The sequence below is a fragment of the Electrophorus electricus genome, chromosome 16 (assembly GCF_013358815.1).
Source record: "Electrophorus electricus isolate fEleEle1 chromosome 16, fEleEle1.pri, whole genome shotgun sequence".
Classification (NCBI taxonomy): Eukaryota; Metazoa; Chordata; class Actinopteri; order Gymnotiformes; family Gymnotidae; genus Electrophorus; species Electrophorus electricus.
This window is the reverse complement of record NC_049550.1, coordinates 14223720-14240392: the sequence shown is the minus strand read 5'-3', so window position 1 is coordinate 14240392 and position 16673 is coordinate 14223720. Positions and strand designations below refer to the sequence as shown.

General features: G+C 44.6%; 2 protein-coding genes across 4 annotated transcripts in view; one reads left to right on the top strand and one right to left on the bottom strand.

Moving 5' to 3' along the window:
- The window catches only part of pi4k2a (phosphatidylinositol 4-kinase type 2 alpha), an 11624-nt gene extending 482 nt beyond the window's left edge, over positions 1-11142 (bottom strand). Inside the window, exons 1-9 of the mRNA XM_027031608.2 lie at positions 10674-11142; positions 4624-4824; positions 3845-3976; positions 3422-3575; positions 3089-3141; positions 2878-2977; positions 1497-1630; positions 826-885; positions 1-610 (exon numbers count right to left, since the gene is read on the bottom strand). The exon at positions 1-610 is cut by the window's left edge and continues 482 nt beyond it. Of these exons, the coding sequence (XP_026887409.2) occupies positions 449-610; positions 826-885; positions 1497-1630; positions 2878-2977; positions 3089-3141; positions 3422-3575; positions 3845-3976; positions 4624-4824; positions 10674-11012 (1335 nt within the window). The 5' untranslated portion in view covers positions 11013-11142 and the 3' untranslated portion in view covers positions 1-448. The remainder of the gene's footprint in view (positions 611-825; positions 886-1496; positions 1631-2877; positions 2978-3088; positions 3142-3421; positions 3576-3844; positions 3977-4623; positions 4825-10673) is intronic.
- On the top strand, positions 9611-16664 carry cdc25d (cell division cycle 25 homolog d). Of its 3 annotated transcripts, XM_027031607.2 has the most exons (14): positions 9611-10318; positions 11786-12022; positions 12696-12816; positions 13000-13076; positions 13293-13311; positions 13395-13431; positions 13526-13585; positions 14045-14182; positions 14453-14557; positions 14824-14886; positions 15374-15472; positions 15579-15769; positions 16049-16166; positions 16401-16664. In XM_027031607.2, exons 3-14 carry the CDS (start codon positions 12707-12709, stop codon positions 16536-16538), a joined length of 1155 nt encoding a protein of 384 aa, XP_026887408.2. In that variant the 5' UTR covers positions 9611-10318; positions 11786-12022; positions 12696-12706; the 3' UTR covers positions 16539-16664. The 3 variants fall into 3 exon arrangements, with proteins under 3 accessions (XP_026887408.2, XP_035390583.1, XP_035390584.1); XM_035534690.1 differs by lacking the exon at positions 9611-10318 and having other exon boundaries at positions 11697-12022; positions 13000-13070; XM_035534691.1 differs by lacking the exons at positions 9611-10318; positions 13526-13585 and having other exon boundaries at positions 11697-12022.
- Positions 16665-16673: the final 9 nt, after the last annotated feature.

Sequence of the window (16673 nt, the reverse complement as noted above, 5' to 3'; positions counted from 1 at the left end):
GCAGCCTTAGTGTATCTGAACAGAGACAGATGGGACAAATCACAGACATGCAGTGGTTTACCTCTGGAGACTTGCACTTCCTACTCAGCGCACCTAGAGGGCGACGCAGTGCCTGGGGAGGAGCAAGCAGTGCTGCATGGAAATCGCATGCATGTCCATCACAGGTCTGAGTACAGTAGAGCGACTCTCTAAACAGGTCGCTGCTGTGTGCGTGTGCAAATGGCAGTTCATAGAACCTTTATCAAGGGGTTAGTCCTTGAAGAGGAGGAATCACTTGATTCAGAAGAAAAGAAGCTAAAACAAAAACATTTCCTCTGCCCAACTGTCTGTTCAGATGCAATCACCCATCTTCCGTGGCCTCTCCATTATTCCAGTGCGCTTTCTCCTGGAACACTTTCCTTCCGGTCCAGTGGGCCACTGTGAGCAGAAGACAGAGGCCCCACCCACTTCACCACCTGGTGAAGAACGGTCGCCGGCTCTGGAAACTCTGCGTATAGGACTCGGTGTTGGCGCGCTGGGGGGCTCGTGCTGACTCCACAGCAACTGGGGGCATCTGAACCAGCTGCAGGGGTGTCTTGTTTTCCTTTAGTGCCTGGACCAAGTTCAGGATCTGGAGACACGCACAGGGAGAGATGAAAGCTGGCCAGATTAGAGCGGAAACTGTAATATTTTTCAGAGGGCATCTTTAAGAAACAGCTTGATATGAAAAGCCAGTCGGGATGGTTCAGAACTGGTTCTGGAGGCATTGCCCAGTGTTAACCAAGCAGTACACACGCAATAATGGGTTATTATGTGAGAGAGAATGACTGTGTATAAGGGACTGACCTGCCCCCTCATTACTGAGATTTGCTTCTGGAACTGCCCTCTGTCAAAACCTGGATCTTTCTGCAACACAAACACAGAGACTTCCAGGGTGTGTTCTTCTGCAAAAATGGCACGTCTCCATTTCTCTGCACAGCTACACCACAGAGACGTTCTATGCGAGGTGACCAATCACTGATTCAATCAATGATTCAATCACTGATTCAATGTGAATGAGAAAGCTCGTGTCACTCAACCTGGCAGCTACATCACGGCAAGTCCCGCCTTCAATAAATACAACCAATCGCTTTATCGGTAAAGCAGTGATTGTGAAAAAGCTAGGCCTATCATATTCCAGGTTGGGTGTTGTCAAATCTTTGGTCTCTCTCAGTGTGGTGATATGCGCATGCGGAAACGCCGGTACAACCTGAAAAATCTATTTTGTGTCAGAGTTGAAATATGCATTTGAATATTCCTTCTACCAGTTTCGAGTATACAGGTCTCTCCCCATTCGGAGATACAGGCGCCTGGTCTTGTATGATGGCACCGAGCAGACCGACTTGCCTACAAGGACCACACAAAGGACGAACAGCAGCGGCTCTCTTTTCTGGTTAGTAACCGGACTGTCGTTGCTACAGAGGCACTGGAGCCTGCTAGCCCGGCGCTGCACGAGCGGAGCGTGTGCCGCCTCCTACCTTAAAGAGCTCGTAGAGGTCCTCCTCCAGGTCCTTGACGAAGTTGGGGTCCGCCAGTTTGGGCAGCACCAGCTCCCGGATCTCCTGGGAGAACGGCACCTTGGCCTGTGCCAGCCACGCCCAGTAGAACGGATCTACGGGGGGGGCGAGAAGATTTACAGTTACAGTCAGCAACGATGCTTAAAGAATTAAAGTCACGCTAAAAATAACTTGGTGAGTAAAGGTTTACAAGAAAGGTTTACAAGTGCCGATCAAGCCCAACTATCAACAACAATTAACAAAAGAAAACAGATTCAAAGATTAAGAGTCCAGTCATTATTATAAAAATGACAAATTCTAAAAATAATTCTAAAAATGGAGGTTTATTTAGTCGTTTTGAACATGTAATGGAATGGACTCTCCATTGACTATCACAGCCCTAAACCTGGCATTACACAGTGATGCTCTCATGAAACTAACTGCATGTTATGAGTTACATGCAAGAGCACTCCAAGCAACTAGAAAGTTAAACGAAGCACCTCAAAACCAGCCAAACTTTCACGTGTACATTTGATTACTCCACTAGCCATGTTAGCGTCTCTTCATTTCTATACACTGCGTCACTCTCCTCATACAAAGCCATCCACAAGGTGTTCTTTATGTCTGCTGCATTCATGCTGTGAGTCTGCAGGGTTCCAGCTGTCAATGCTGCTCTTGGTCCTGTCTGCTTTGTTCTTTGAGTGTTCTGCCTTGTGTTCGTGTGTCTTGGCGCCTTCTACACTGGAAGCTAGAGGCCTTCCAAGTTCAGTGATGAGTAGGAGTACGGCTCCCCTCCAGGAGGAACCACGGGCGTACGGCTCCCCACCAGGAGGAACCTTCACGCTTTGTAAAAGCATCTGCTCTGTGAAAAATTGGCGGACAATATTGAGATCATATATGATACCGTACTTAAAGTCAAAGCACCTGATCCGCATTCAGAAGCAGCATTATGGGTGTTTACCTCTGGCTCACTTTCAGGCCTGGGTGGACAGGCAAACTCAAGAGTTCTCAAAGTGGTCGAGATTGCACTCGGGGACTGTACAGCGCCTAGCAGAGGGCAGGAGCTGATCTCATAGTGACGGACATGTCTAGGGTCCAACACTAGCCTTCAGTCTGGAGTGTAGGGTACTGTACTGCTATACTACTGTACTGGGGTGAAGTCTGGCATGTAGGGTACAGTGCTTCCTGAGTCCTGTAATGCTCACAGATTGGCTGCTTCATGAAACTTGTTTTATGGAGGAAAGTTTGGTCGAGTTGCAGAATGCTGTACATTATGTTTTCACTGTGTAAAGCCAGCCCAAGGGTGTCTGCGATTGGTTGCTGGCACATGAGGCATGTGTAAGGTTAAAGGTGATTGGCTTACAGGCTCTCCAGGAGTCTGGGTGCTTGAGCGGGAAGGCCAGGCCATTATCAATGGCTGCTAGTTTAATAATGGGATCCTTGACCATTACCCAGTCAGCATCCTAACACACACACAGACACACACACAGACACACTTTTATACTCACACAACTAGTATGTGGTAGCTTAAAATGATCATTTTAAAGAAATAAAAACCACAAAGTCAACCTTACCCTGTTGTCCATGGGACAGTCATATTTTACCAGCCAGTTGTCATTCCCTCGGTCTGTAGGGTCAGAGGTCATACAACTATTACACCATGCTTTTCATCATCCTCATAAAACAAGTAAGATGAGTAAATTTCCAGGCTGTTCAGGTTCAGATGAGAGCTAGCCAGTGTTTACGGGGTACTCGTTTGTCTTTGTAGTGCTCCACAGACCATCAAAACAAAGCTGAGCCTGTCGCACTGTTCTGTGGTCTTCTAATGGCTTTCAGATTCTGGAATCTGTTCACTTCTTGGTTCGAGCACATGCAGTGGTGTAACCTGAGCAGCGGACGTGGTTTACCTGTGTTCCGGATGATGTAATCCAGCACCACCAGCCTCTCGAAGTGCAGCTGGAGCTGCCGGTTGGTGTTCTCCGGTAACGGCTCTGCCTCGAAGCGCCGCAGCCAGAAATCGGCATCCTTGTATCCGTCCACAAAAAGCTGGAAGGAGCCAACCTGGGGCAGGAGGTGCACATTGGCAAAAAAAGAGCCACGACTTCCCAATTATCATTCACATTCTCCTACACCTAAAAGGCCTCGTCCAACATCTACAGGTCATGCTACATTGTATGAATGCAACAGCTTGAAAGAAAGCCACACAACTACAGATAAAACTATATAAAATATATTAAAATTATGTGGGACAATTAAAATTAATTAATTAAAAAAAAATTTTTTTAAGTCTTCCCGGTCACTAGGAGATGCTGTGGCCCCGAGGCGCTCACCTTTGGCGGTAGGCCGATTCTGTGAAAGCGCTGGCCGACCTTAGGAACTTTCTCTAGAGCAAGCCTCTTCCCTCGAGACTTCACCCTGTCTATGGCACTGTAGTTAAAGGTCTCACTCGCCAGGTACACCACCTAAGAGAGAGAGAGACACGCGCACACACACACACACACCCGCGCGCACACACACACCCGCGCGCACACACACACCCGCGCGCACACACACACCCGCGCGCACACACACACCCGCGCGCACACACCCGCGCGCACACACCCGCGCGCACACACCCGCACACACACACCCGCACACACACACCCGCACACACACACCCGCACACACACACCCGCACACACACACCCGCACACGCGTTTATCTGCTTGTTCTGGCAGCACATCATGTTATTGTGTGCAGGGTTGTGGTATTGTTTGGCTGTTGCTGAGTGACGCAAGCACGGTTTCACATGTGCGAGTACAAGGTGCGTATAAAGTACGAGTGCATGCTTTGATCACGTGTGGTGGGGACGGTGTGTGTACCAGACACAGGCTACTGGCTTACGTATGAAGTCAACAGGAAATGAAAGTGCTGATCATGGTCGAGATTCAAACAGGCAAATCTGCTACGTACATATGCATGTGTGATGGAGAAAGAGGACGAGAAACAGATGAAGAGAGTACGTAGTCTCTGTCTCACCATAGTGAGATGCTGAGTGCTACGCAGACAGGAAAACGTGTGTGTGTGTGTGTGTGTGTGTGTGTGTGTGTGTGTGTGTGTGTGTGTGTACCTTGGTGCGTGGTACTATGTTGAGCTCTAGTTTCTGGTCCACTAGGCTGGCCCCTGCCTCAGACAGGTAGCCCTGGTTCAGCACCAGACAGTCTCGGCCAAAGCAGCAAGGACAGCAGAGTTTCTGCAGCCATTTGGTCCATTTGGGGTTCAGCTGTCCATACGGCTCCTCGTTTTTTGGCTTGAACACGCCGATGATCTTCTGCAGATAAGGGAGAACACAACTTCAGAGACCACCTGTTCACTCTCACAGCACTGAACAAACCTGACAACAAACTTAAAATTAAATCTAAAACCAGGCTGATTTGCAGATACCACATTTCTGGTAAGGAAGTTCACTTACACTTTGTGTTGCTGAAACATGACACACATTTTAATCACTGTAGTGCTCACAAACTATCAATAAAACCCATTAACACAAAACAGATTCACTATGTGATAACACTGCTGTACTAGTGTAGACATTTAGCACAGAATACCTCATCTAATACACTTAACGTAGTTACATAACAAAGGGGAGTTAGTGATGACCAGCTTACCTAGAAATAACCTGCGTCTCCAGTGATCGGATCACGACTGGTCAGCGAGAAGCACAAGTGTAAACAGGGTAAGTGTAAATCCATTCAGAGCTGCACTGAGATCCAGTCACCAACTACATTCAGGGTGTCAGGGATGCACATGGCATTTATGCTGCAAACGCCAAATCAGCCAATACTGAAGGACCTCCCGAAACTCAAACACGGCATCATTCTGGGCCGTGGTTCAGACTGGGGCAGCTAGAATCCCACCAACTAGCTACCTTGCAAAACAAAGCATACACGTCTATGCCTTTGGGCCCCATGAGGCACAAGCTCACAAGGCCTATGAATCAATCCAGAACTTTATCACATCATGTTTAACATTAACAGTTCCCTGGTTCTCTGATATTACCAGGACTGGTAAAGGCTGAGACAAGTGTTTATAGAGAAACTGGATTTAGCATCATTATACCACATATGCTGGCTTGCCATAATTGTACAAGCCTGTAAAGCTTAATTTGAATGGACAGAGCATTAGTGTGTAACTGCTGTTGAAGAACATAAGATTAAATCTTTGTTTTTAGTGACATGACAGTTGCATCGTCTTTTAATCCCCAAACCTACGAGGTATTTACACGTGTACATTTGTCCCTGTGTGGTGAAAGTTCATGAAAGTTTTCCAAATGTACTGTAATTTGATGAAAAGTCTTGAACGATTTATATAGCGCTTTATTACAACAGCTGTTGTCACAAAGCCGTTTTACAGGCGTCTGAGTCCAAGCCCCTGGTGAGCAAACCAAGGGCGCCAGCATCGGGGAAAATCTCCCTAGAGCAGGAGGAAGAAACCTTGAGAGGAACCAAGCGCGGCATCCTCCTCTGGCCGACAATAGTAACGTGTAACTACTTTTTCACATATTAACCATTTGTTATACGAAGAGTCAGTCACGTATTTTAAACAAATGATATTTCGAAAGCAATACAGTTTTTCCATGACATATTTGCAAATCTGCTTGGTACATTTATCACTTACTGGTACCCACATTGCAAATAATAAAAGCAGCATGACCTTTAAACAAAATGTAAAAAAATAAATAAATAAAAGCTTTTAAATGTTGGAAAGCAGAGTAACATTTCAGTCTCAGTTATATTGCGTTTTAGCCCAGTTTGGTGGGGCATTTAATTCCAGTTTCAGTGTTTGTCCAGTAGATGACTCCAAAGCTCCACTTATACCAACATTAATATGAAGCACTATTAATATGAAGAAATGCTATTATAATAGTATTTTTATAACCATTATAATGAATAACTGTTACTATGAAGCCTACATACTGGCCACATAGTCCAAATTTTGACAATTTGTAATGGCAAAGTTCTCAGCTCATAGATCTGAATCATGTCACTCATTACTTATCTGTAGTGTGCATAAAATATTAATATGAGTTTTAAGGATGACATGCCTTTGTGTGCTATAGTGCAGCCTAAAGGTCAATTTGGACCAAACTTTACAAACCTCAAATGTATGAAGAGATGGACATGGAGATGATCACTTACTTTATGAGCTATAGCAAGGTAGGTCATAGGACAAGGCGTGCAATGATTGATCAGTATATGTGATTACCATGGAGAGTAAAGTATTCTAACATTTTTTTGGATAATTATTTACCTAAAGAGTCAAATGATTCCTGCAATGCCAGTTCTGACACGATTGGGCCAAATTCCTAAGACTAGTTTGAAAAATGTGAAAAGTTTTTAACAATGCAAGAATGCAAATTTTTAACAATGCAAGAATGCAAAAAACCTGTGCATTCCTAAGACCATTGCAAAGAACCATATGGGGGTCAATTGTATGTTCATAAGTGAAAATATGCAGGGGTTATGTCCCACTGGACCTTTTTTGTTTGGTTGAAGCCAAGGAATGCACTGGAAGTGGAATTTGTTCTCTACACCCCATGATGTGGGGGAAAATCTCAAAAACATAAAAGGCTGTGCTATATTGCCACCATCAGGCCAATGAAGGTCTCTCTCACACCTGCTGCTCCTTGTTGCCAAGTTTGGTCTTTCGGGGCCTTACAGTCTTTGCCGTCAATTCTGCCGTTAACCTAACTTGTGCTTGTGAAATCACCCGAACACAGACAGGACAACATGAAAGAGTAATGATTTTATCACTGATGTTTATGTACGTTTAATTTGCATACATTACAAATGAGATGGCTGTATTGAATTGCAACTCATTTAAATGTTATTTTAACTGCTGATCTTCGAGAATGATGTAATCCATATTAAGATACTCTGCATGCTGATGGTGGAGGGCCAAAGCCTGATTAATAAATCCCACCATCTCTGTGAGCCAGCGGCGGGTATTAAACGCACAACAGCGTAAACAAGAGCTACAGGGATAGCCATGTGCGACTTGTCTACCGTGTAATTCAGTGGAAACCATGGAAACGAACCAGGCTGAAGTCCCCTAGCACTGTTTACACTCGCAGCCGTGTCCATGAGACCGCAGGGGTTAAAAGGTTGGGTATCAGTGTGAATGGGGGCTTTAAGGCCACACGAATCCATTAGCCTTCATTTGTTATTGGACCCAAGATGAACAGGCGCAGGCCAAAGGACGACAAAACAAAACCGACACACTAGCCTCCACATGTGTTAGCTGAGCTCTCGAACTGATTTTCCTGAAAAACACGCCATACAGTTACGGAACTGGGAAGTGAAACAACGTGACATCGAGAAAAGGTTTTACCACTTGTGGTGAACTCTGAGTGCAAATCCGTAGCAAATCCACTTACACATCAAGAGTCTTTGTATGACAGAGCAGGACTGATAAACTCTTAGCTACTGTCCAAAGAGTGCAGCATGTACTGCTGCTATGTGTAAACAGACTTTGATTGGTCAAAGCAGTACGACCCTTGGTTTCAAGAACTCTACGCTCTAGATAAGATTAAAATGACTTGTTTGATATTACATTCAGTACTGACTCAATAATGATTTAAGTCCTATGATATCAGAGACCATGCGCAGCCTCAACACCCTGAGCAGAAACTGCTGGCGGGCTCCGTTGCCAAAGTGTAAAGGTCTAGCCAGGGTTTAGGCCCACAGATCAAGTGATATGATTTCTCAGGAATTTGAGACCTCTCTGATTTCAGGGTGAGTCAATAATGAAGAGAGAGGGGAAGATGGGGGAAACCAAACTAGATGCCAGATTTCTGCAACTTTCCAATATTTTCTAACTCTTGGGGGATATTTTCCAGAACCAGATTATCAGATGCTTAGCGGCTACATTTGAAGCAAGCTTCTTTAACGTTTAGGTCGTTCTCCGCATCGCAGCAATGAATGCCTCCAGTTCTGTGTGGGGTGGATGGGGGAGACGGCACATTTCTGCAGTAGTGTCCACTGTGAAATACAGCACAGAGCTGCCAAGAGTCTCTCCATCTCTCCGTCCATCTGTGAGCGTGTTGCTCCGCCCATCTGATGCACGCATTGTGATCTGGAGGTGTTTGTTCAGTTTCTTACAGTTTCTCTATTGCCAAACTCAGGAATGTACACACACACACATTCTGCTTTTCAGACCCAGACATCAGCTTCACTTGATATTTAACTAGGCAGCACATGACCAAGCAGTGGCATGCATCATGCATCGCCCCCCACGCCCGCTCCGGGCTCAGGGAAAGGACAGGAAACAGGGCAGTGTGAGAGAAGGGGATTAGCTAACTTTGCCTAAATTGTACCAGTCCAGATCCTATGACTGAGAAACACACACACACACACACACACACACACACACACACACACACACACACACACACACACACACACACACACACACACACACACACACACACACACACACACACAGCTCCCTGCCACAAAAAAAGCTGCCACAAAACAGCATATCCTGTGCCATAACAGCACATAACAAAAATAGGTTTTAAAGTAAAGACCTGACTAAGATTAAAATAAGAGAAGCACCATAATTCAAATTACCCCAAAAAGATGATAAAGTTGTGAAAAGGTGTTCAATTAGAGATCACTCTCACAGACAGCCAAAAAAACACTGCGATTCCACATTCTAGACTTAAGGCTCGAGTTCTAGAACCCAACACAGCCGCCTGGGGCTCCGGGGCCTGAGTTCTAGAACCCAACACAGCCGCCTGGGGCTCCGGGGCCTGAGTTCTAGAACCCAACACAGCCGCCTGGGGCTCCGGGGCCTGAGTTCTAGAACCCAACACAGCCGCCTGGGGCTCCGGGGCCTGAGTTCTAGAACCCAACACAGCCGCCTGGGGCTCCGGGGCCTGAGTTCTAGAACCCAACACAGCCGCCTGGGGCTCCGGGGCCTGAGTTCTAGAACCCAACACAGCCGCCTGGAGCTCCGGGGCCTGAGTTCTAGAACCCAACACAGCCGCCTGGAGCTCCGGGGCCTGAGTTCTAGAACCCAACACAGCCGCCTGGAGCTCCAGCGCCTGTATAAAATTGATTCTAGAACAGGAGAGTGGAAGGGAGAAGTGAAAACGTCCACTAGCCACTGGTCTGGGTCAATAATGGCTAATGTTACACTTCGGATAGTGAGTGGTGAAATAGAATGCGGGATTAGTTGGTTGTTTGCCATGTACAAGGCCACAGCTGACTGAGTGACATCTCAATCAGCCATGAAAAAGTCATGCAACAAATTTTTCAGACCACACAGGGGTAAACTCAGCTGATCCCCCACATTTTGGACAACCAGTGCTGCATTCAGGCAAGATGTCTGAACTATGACCATGGAACTGCTACACACGACAGAGTTTAAGGCCTTCAACACGGTCAGAAAACATGACCTGCTCTGATCTGATCTGATCTAGAGCTACAATAAGTCCAGAACAAAAGCTCTGCATAACCTCACGGTAAGGAGAAGCGAGTAATAATAGTTATTTAACGATAAACTTCCCCTCCAATAGTGAAACGTGTGGTAACGTACGGAAAAAACCCCAAGATCACTATTAAACTTCACCAACATTTATCAAGCATAGCGGTCAGATGAAGTTTAAAACAATAGTTTTACTAAGCTCCCCGTGACTTAAATGCGTCATTGGGAGTATAGTTTTGCTGTCCGAAACACGCCTAAGCGTCCAGACCACCGGAGGGTGGGAGGTGGCCAGGCATCGGTTTATTGAGGAGTCCGCCGGGGTTGTCTGAAGGCAGGTAAGCAGCAGTGTAGCTGCAATGACACAGCGGTTCGGTGTGGCGCTGCACCAAACAGAAGTCGAAAATAAACTTAAAGAGGGCAAAGTGGTAAACACAGCGTCCGTGGTTTTCTACAACAACGCAACATACATTAAAGTGTAAAGGGGAGTTTTAAAATCTATATATTGTAATATATTTATGTTGGCGGAGGTACATGCGAGGCCTGGACTTTACATCACTACGGGCTAGATGGGTTACTGCAACGCAGTAACTTAAACGATAACAAATGCGACCTCGACTAAAGACAAACGGCCCGCAGAAGGGGTCGTTGATCCGGACGGGTTTGAACATGGACATTACACGTCTGTCTTACCCCCTGAGAGTCTTTAACGAAGTAGCTCCCGCTGGAGCCCTGATATATTCTTTCCGGGTAGATGCCCTCCTCGATGGCTCGCTCCGCTTTACGAATGATTTCTCGGAACTCGGGATCCTCGGGGAACTCGTTGCGGTGCGGGTCCCTGGGAGAGCCGCCTCGGTCTCGGTCAAGCAGGGGCTGTCGCTCGCGGCTCCGTCCCGGGCTCCCCGCCGGGATGCGAACGACGGTACCCGGCGTTCCGCCAAATCCGCTCCGGGGACTGGTTGGCTCGGTGGGACAGTAGTTAAACTCGTTGGAGTCGCGGAGAGGGGAAACCAACGGGCTCGTCTCGTCCATGGCAGAGAAGGGAGAGAGGCGGAGGGGACGGGAGAGACACGGCACAAGGCTCCGGTTGTTGCTCTAATTAAGTGATGGTGCTTCGTAAAGTAGACACTCAACAAACAAGTCACCTGACAATAAGCTTCCGGAAAAGGCGGGGCTAACGAACGATTGACATGCTGCTAAGCCAAAGGGTGCATGATTACAACCAGCTGATTCGGGAAGTGCCGCGCCATTGGCGTCCATTATGCATCCACAACAAACACGTGACAAAACATCATATTAGCCTTTGCTATGAATGATGTTTTGTTCAGATTTATATATAGATATATATATATATATATCTATATATACATATATATATATATATATATATATATATATATATATATATAGATATAGATATATATATATATCTATATATACATATATATATATATATATATATATATATATATATAGATATAGATATATATACATATATATCTATATATACATATATATATATATATATATATATATATATATATATATATATATATATATATATACATACATACAGACAAATCGAGATATATATATATACATATATATACAGACAAATCGATATATATATATATATATATATATATATATATATATATATATATATATATATATATATATAATACACATACACACACACACACACACACACACACACACACACACACACACACACAGAGCTTGTGGTATTAGCAACACCAATCACAAGACATCATTGGTAATAACTTCCTTAACTCCTCCGAAAGCATCTTTCCATACCAACAAAGACGTGTCACAAGGCATGTATTTGTCGGAGCGGATGCCATGGGACCCGACGCGGTGGTTTGGTTGGTGACAGAGCTGACAGCAGCCCCCGGGAGCGGAGACGCGCAGTAGGGAGCACAAGCTCGCTTGTTGTAGCAACGGTTGCTAAGGGGAGGGAGTTAAAGGTCCCTCATATGGACGCGTGCTTCACCTTGACAGGATTCATCATCTGTTCTCAGGTAGGAGTAGATCGACCCTAATCGGTTAACATTTTATTTGATTATTTTTGTTGTTCGAGTTTTTTCTCTCTCTCTCTCTCTCTCTCAGAGTTGATGCATGCATATTTACCTTTCTCGACAAATGAATTAATGCATATGGTTATTTTATGAATGCTTATCTTTACGTTTTATTATGAACTTGCAGAAATTCTGGTAGGCTAGTCTGTGTAATAGGCTACATGATTATGGTACCGCAACGTCTGTCAGTCTGCAGTGTGATTTGGTACAATAGCTCATTTAGCGAACGAAACTCAAACTGTGTCACATTTAGTCTTCTTTTGTGTGAGTAGCACGATAACGATGGAAATCCCGTCTATGTAGCCTTTATGGTTCTTAACAAACCATTTGCGCTTCTAATTCAGAAGGACAGCTTGTAGCGTATAGACTACTATTTTACTACCTTGGTCTAATATTTCCTGGTTAATGATTCATAGGTTCATAATATTTCATGGTTAATGAATCATTAACCATGAAATATTAGACCAAGGTAGTAAAATCTTTGTACTGAATAGTTAGACCACTACCAAAATGGCCCTGCGCTGTAAGTACCATTCAGTATTATGTAGCTGGTTGTGCGCCAGCAGAGATGTATCGTACATGGTGTTTATTTGTTTCATCTACCTCGTATGAACAGAATTTGCATGAATGGAGAGGTCATATCGGAACGAAGCTACGTGGAGTTTATCGCCAAACTCCGAGTGCTCGCCTGTCTCTGAGCTTTCCAGCTGCCTGTGGAGACTTCTGCGACAAGACAGGCATGTGAAGCGTTGACTCTAGTCAGAATATATATTGGAAAGAAGTCCCCACTCGTAATGCACATCGCAAACTGCGAATCGTATATTAGGGTACTTTAAAGTAGATGCGTAATACATTTTATGTTTTAAATAAATGTTAGTGAATGAGGAGATCACTGGACGTTTTAACCTTTATGAAAATAGTTCGACCCCCAAAAGACGTCTTGCGCTGACTCCGGAGAGAGGCCATCCCCCAGAGCACGAGACGCCAACAGGTCCAGGCAAGACCTCAGAGAGATTATTAAGCTCATATTATTACTTACACACACACACACACACACACACACACACACACACACACACACACACACACACACACTACTGTGACCTACCTATTATTTTTGCATATTTTCCTCAACATAATAATCCTACATAACAGTAGTTCAGTCATTTAAAAAAAAAAAAAAAACATGTGATATGTTTTCTTGTATTTGCAGTAAACAGGTGGAATCAAAGGTAAGTGTTTCTACACTTTACCTGTAAGGTTCTTCTGTATCTAACAACATTGACACACCATATAATTGATATTTCTCTCTCAGCAAAATCTCATCACCTGCATCGTCCTCCCCGAAAATGGTAGGATATGTCTTTAACATCCTGATCTCAAAACTCAGCGTTTTACATTTTTCTGACGACTGTATGGATAATCTCCATGGCCGTCTGTCGGCAGTGTCACAGACCAGGAGATGCAGAAGAATCTCTGGATGACAAGGAAAATTTAAGTGCACGGGTCAGCACTTGTATCTAATCCGACTGTGCAAAGTAACCACAATGTTCATCCTGCTGTAGTTTTCAGGAAACAAACATCTTGTCCAGAAGGTTAAACCATGATGTCTCTGGTGGCATAGAAAGGAAACACAGCAGATCTTAGAAGTGTGAAAAGAGAAAGAGCTTTCACAGGGAGTCTGTGATTGATAAGGTGGGAGGATATACGTGATAAGGCAACTCCTGCGTGTAGGGTCGTTCTGCAACATCACTGTCACACCCCCTTAATGTGTTCCTCAGGATGTATACAACAACCGTTATTGGTAATCGTTTCCTTTTGTCAAAAGTGCAATGACACGTAAGAGTGTTTTTGTGCTAATGTTTGGCATTAAAAAGGTTTTTATTACATCTTAAAGGTTATTCATAGGAGATGTAGGTTTGGATCATCTGGAACTCTGGGTAATGTAGTATTTCTGTGTCACAGAAACGCGTGCGGGTGAGGCTGTTCAGCAAATCCAGTCCTGACGATGAGGATGAGGCTGTCAGTAGCAGTAAGAGACATCATGGCTCTCCAGAAGAGGGTGCCAGTTACCATGGTGATCTGGAGACACTTGATACAGCGGTACAGTAATGCGTCAAAGTAAAAAAAAACAACACAAAAAAAAACTATGAAGCTTCACAAACCAGACTTCCTTTTCAGTCTCAGTTTTTCTGTGCATCTAGCTGACCTCCACAACCTGCTGTAATAAAAGAACACACCAGTGAAAAGGTTTGTGTTTAACGAAACAAGTATGAACCGAACCATATGGACATGCAGGACAGCAGAGACAGATGTGAAGCACCCTTCAGTGCAGACTTCAGACCTCACCTCTTGTTCCCGCTTGCTTTCCAGACATTGATGCTATTCCGGAGACTGCGGTCCAGAGGAAGGTCTCTGCACACGCCCATCCCTGACATTGCCGTCATGGACCAGCATCTCATCGGAGACTTCAGTAAGGTAGGACGCAGTACCCATACGGCCCAGCAGTAGGCGCTCCCTCTGTTTGTGCTTTCAACTTCGCGGTTCAAGACTCTTAGAAAGAAGACAATCAGAAGTAATTCCAAGCAATATGTTGTGATATTATTATGATGTTAATATGTGTTAATATGCATTTCAATAAAACAGTAAAGGTAATGTAATTCTGTGTTATAGTAGAGTTACATGGGTTGGCTGTCAGTGAACAGCATATAATGCTCAACAGATGATCTGTTGCGTCTCTCTAGCAACATGTGCTTCCTGTTGAGAGGGTGGAACACCGGGACCTTCACTGTGTTTCGTCTGAGACTGTAAGTATACTAGTGCATTTATTTATGTCTACACTGTCTAGACCAACTTTTATTGTGTGTTTATACTGTTTATTACAAAATAAATAAATAAGTACAATCAACTGTATATTACTTAAATTGTATATCGTATAGATAATATTTATTCTCCTTAATGTAATCTACTTTCCTTATAACTGAACCTTGTTGTACTGTCTTTTGTAATTAATCTTTTGTACACACACACACACACACACACACACATAAAACCCAGTGCAATATAAATTCCATGTACATGTCAGTTGTGATTCTTAATAACATTAATTAAATTAAAAAAAAAATCATTTATTGCCCAAACAGGCTCATGTTGAATACAGGGACGTAGTAATGTATGAAATAAGGAATCAGATGTTTTTTTAACTCCCATTAAATGTTTTTTTTTTTTTTTTAAGTTTTTCCTACCTCATCTTTCGTGCGGAATGAAAGGTGCATTTCCTATGTTGGCCTGTAGGTGGCAGCTCTGATCAGGGGTCAGTTCAGCGATGTAGTAGAAGACTTCCTGATAATAGACTGCCGTTATCCGTACGAATACAATGGGGGCCACATCAAGGTACTGAAAATTGCCAGTTCAGTACTTCATTAATGTACAGGTGCCTAATGATGTTCGTTCGTTTAGTACTTCAGTAATGTACAGGTACCTAACATCATTCATATAGGGAGCCGTGAATCTGTACACTGAGTCTCAGATCCAGCAGGCCTTCCTCCAGGCCTCAGCAGGGCAGGTACAGATTAATGAGGAGGCATCATCACCGTCATCTTCACCGTCATCTTCATCGTCATCATCACAATCACTGCGGAAACTGTTAGTGTTTCACTGCGAGTTTTCGTCTGAGAGAGGACCACGGCTGTGAGAAAAGACCCCCCCACACACACACACACTCACTCTGCATAAAGTCTCTCTCTCGCTCTCTCTCTCGCTCTCTCTCTCTCTCTCTCTCTCTCTCTCTCTCTCTCTCTCTCTCTCTCTCTCTCTCTCTCTCTCTCTCTCTCTCTCTCTCACACACACACACACACACACAAAACATTCAATTCTGATTAGGCTTTTACTTTTATTGTCTTATGGAACATCTGCGCAGTGGGCGCAGGGCTCAGTGTCTCAGTGTTGCTCTGTGTGTGTGTTCTGTAGTGCTCATTATCTGCGGGGGCTGGACCGTGCGCTGAACGCTCTGCTCTACCCTGTCCTGCTCTACCCTGAGGTGTACCTGCTACAGGGCGGATACAACAGCTTCTATACTCAGTGCCCGGTACTGCACACACTGTATACCGTAGCACCAACGTCATCACACACCTCATCTTTTTCTTTTTCTGTCACTCTGTTGTTCCATTTTTTCCGCTCCTCGTGGTTTGTCTCTTACTCTCACTCACACAGCGTTGCTCGTCACTGTCTCTCTCTCTCTCTGTTGTTCATTATTGCGTCCATCTCTCTCACGCCATTTCTGTGGCTCCACCTTCTCTCTCTCTCTCTCTCTCTCCATCAGGAGCTGTGTGTGCCTCGTGGCTACGTCCACATGCATCACGGGGAGTTCAGAGAGCAGCTTCGTCGATTCAGCAGGAAGAGGCATCCTCACCACCGCCGACGACCAATCAGGACGCAGCAGAGGACAGCACGCTTTTAACCTGGATAAAGAGCTGGCCTCCTTAGTCATCATATTACAAACTATTCTATAGGCTATGGGCTGTACAGCTGTTGTGCACTGTATCGCTGTTGACCCACCTCAGTAATAAAGCCAGACATTAATTTTCTTTGTCTT

Coding starts and splice junctions, on each gene's coding strand:
- cdc25d (XM_027031607.2), top strand. CDS start 12,707: ATGGAGAGGTCATATCGGAACGAAGCTACGTGGAGTTTATCGCCAAAC. Junction 12,817..12,999: donor AGACTTCTGCGACAAGACAG/GCATGTGAAGCG, acceptor TTATGAAAATAG/TTCGACCCCCAAAAGACGTC. Junction 15,473..15,578: donor ACAATGGGGGCCACATCAAG/GTACTGAAAATT, acceptor TCATTCATATAG/GGAGCCGTGAATCTGTACAC.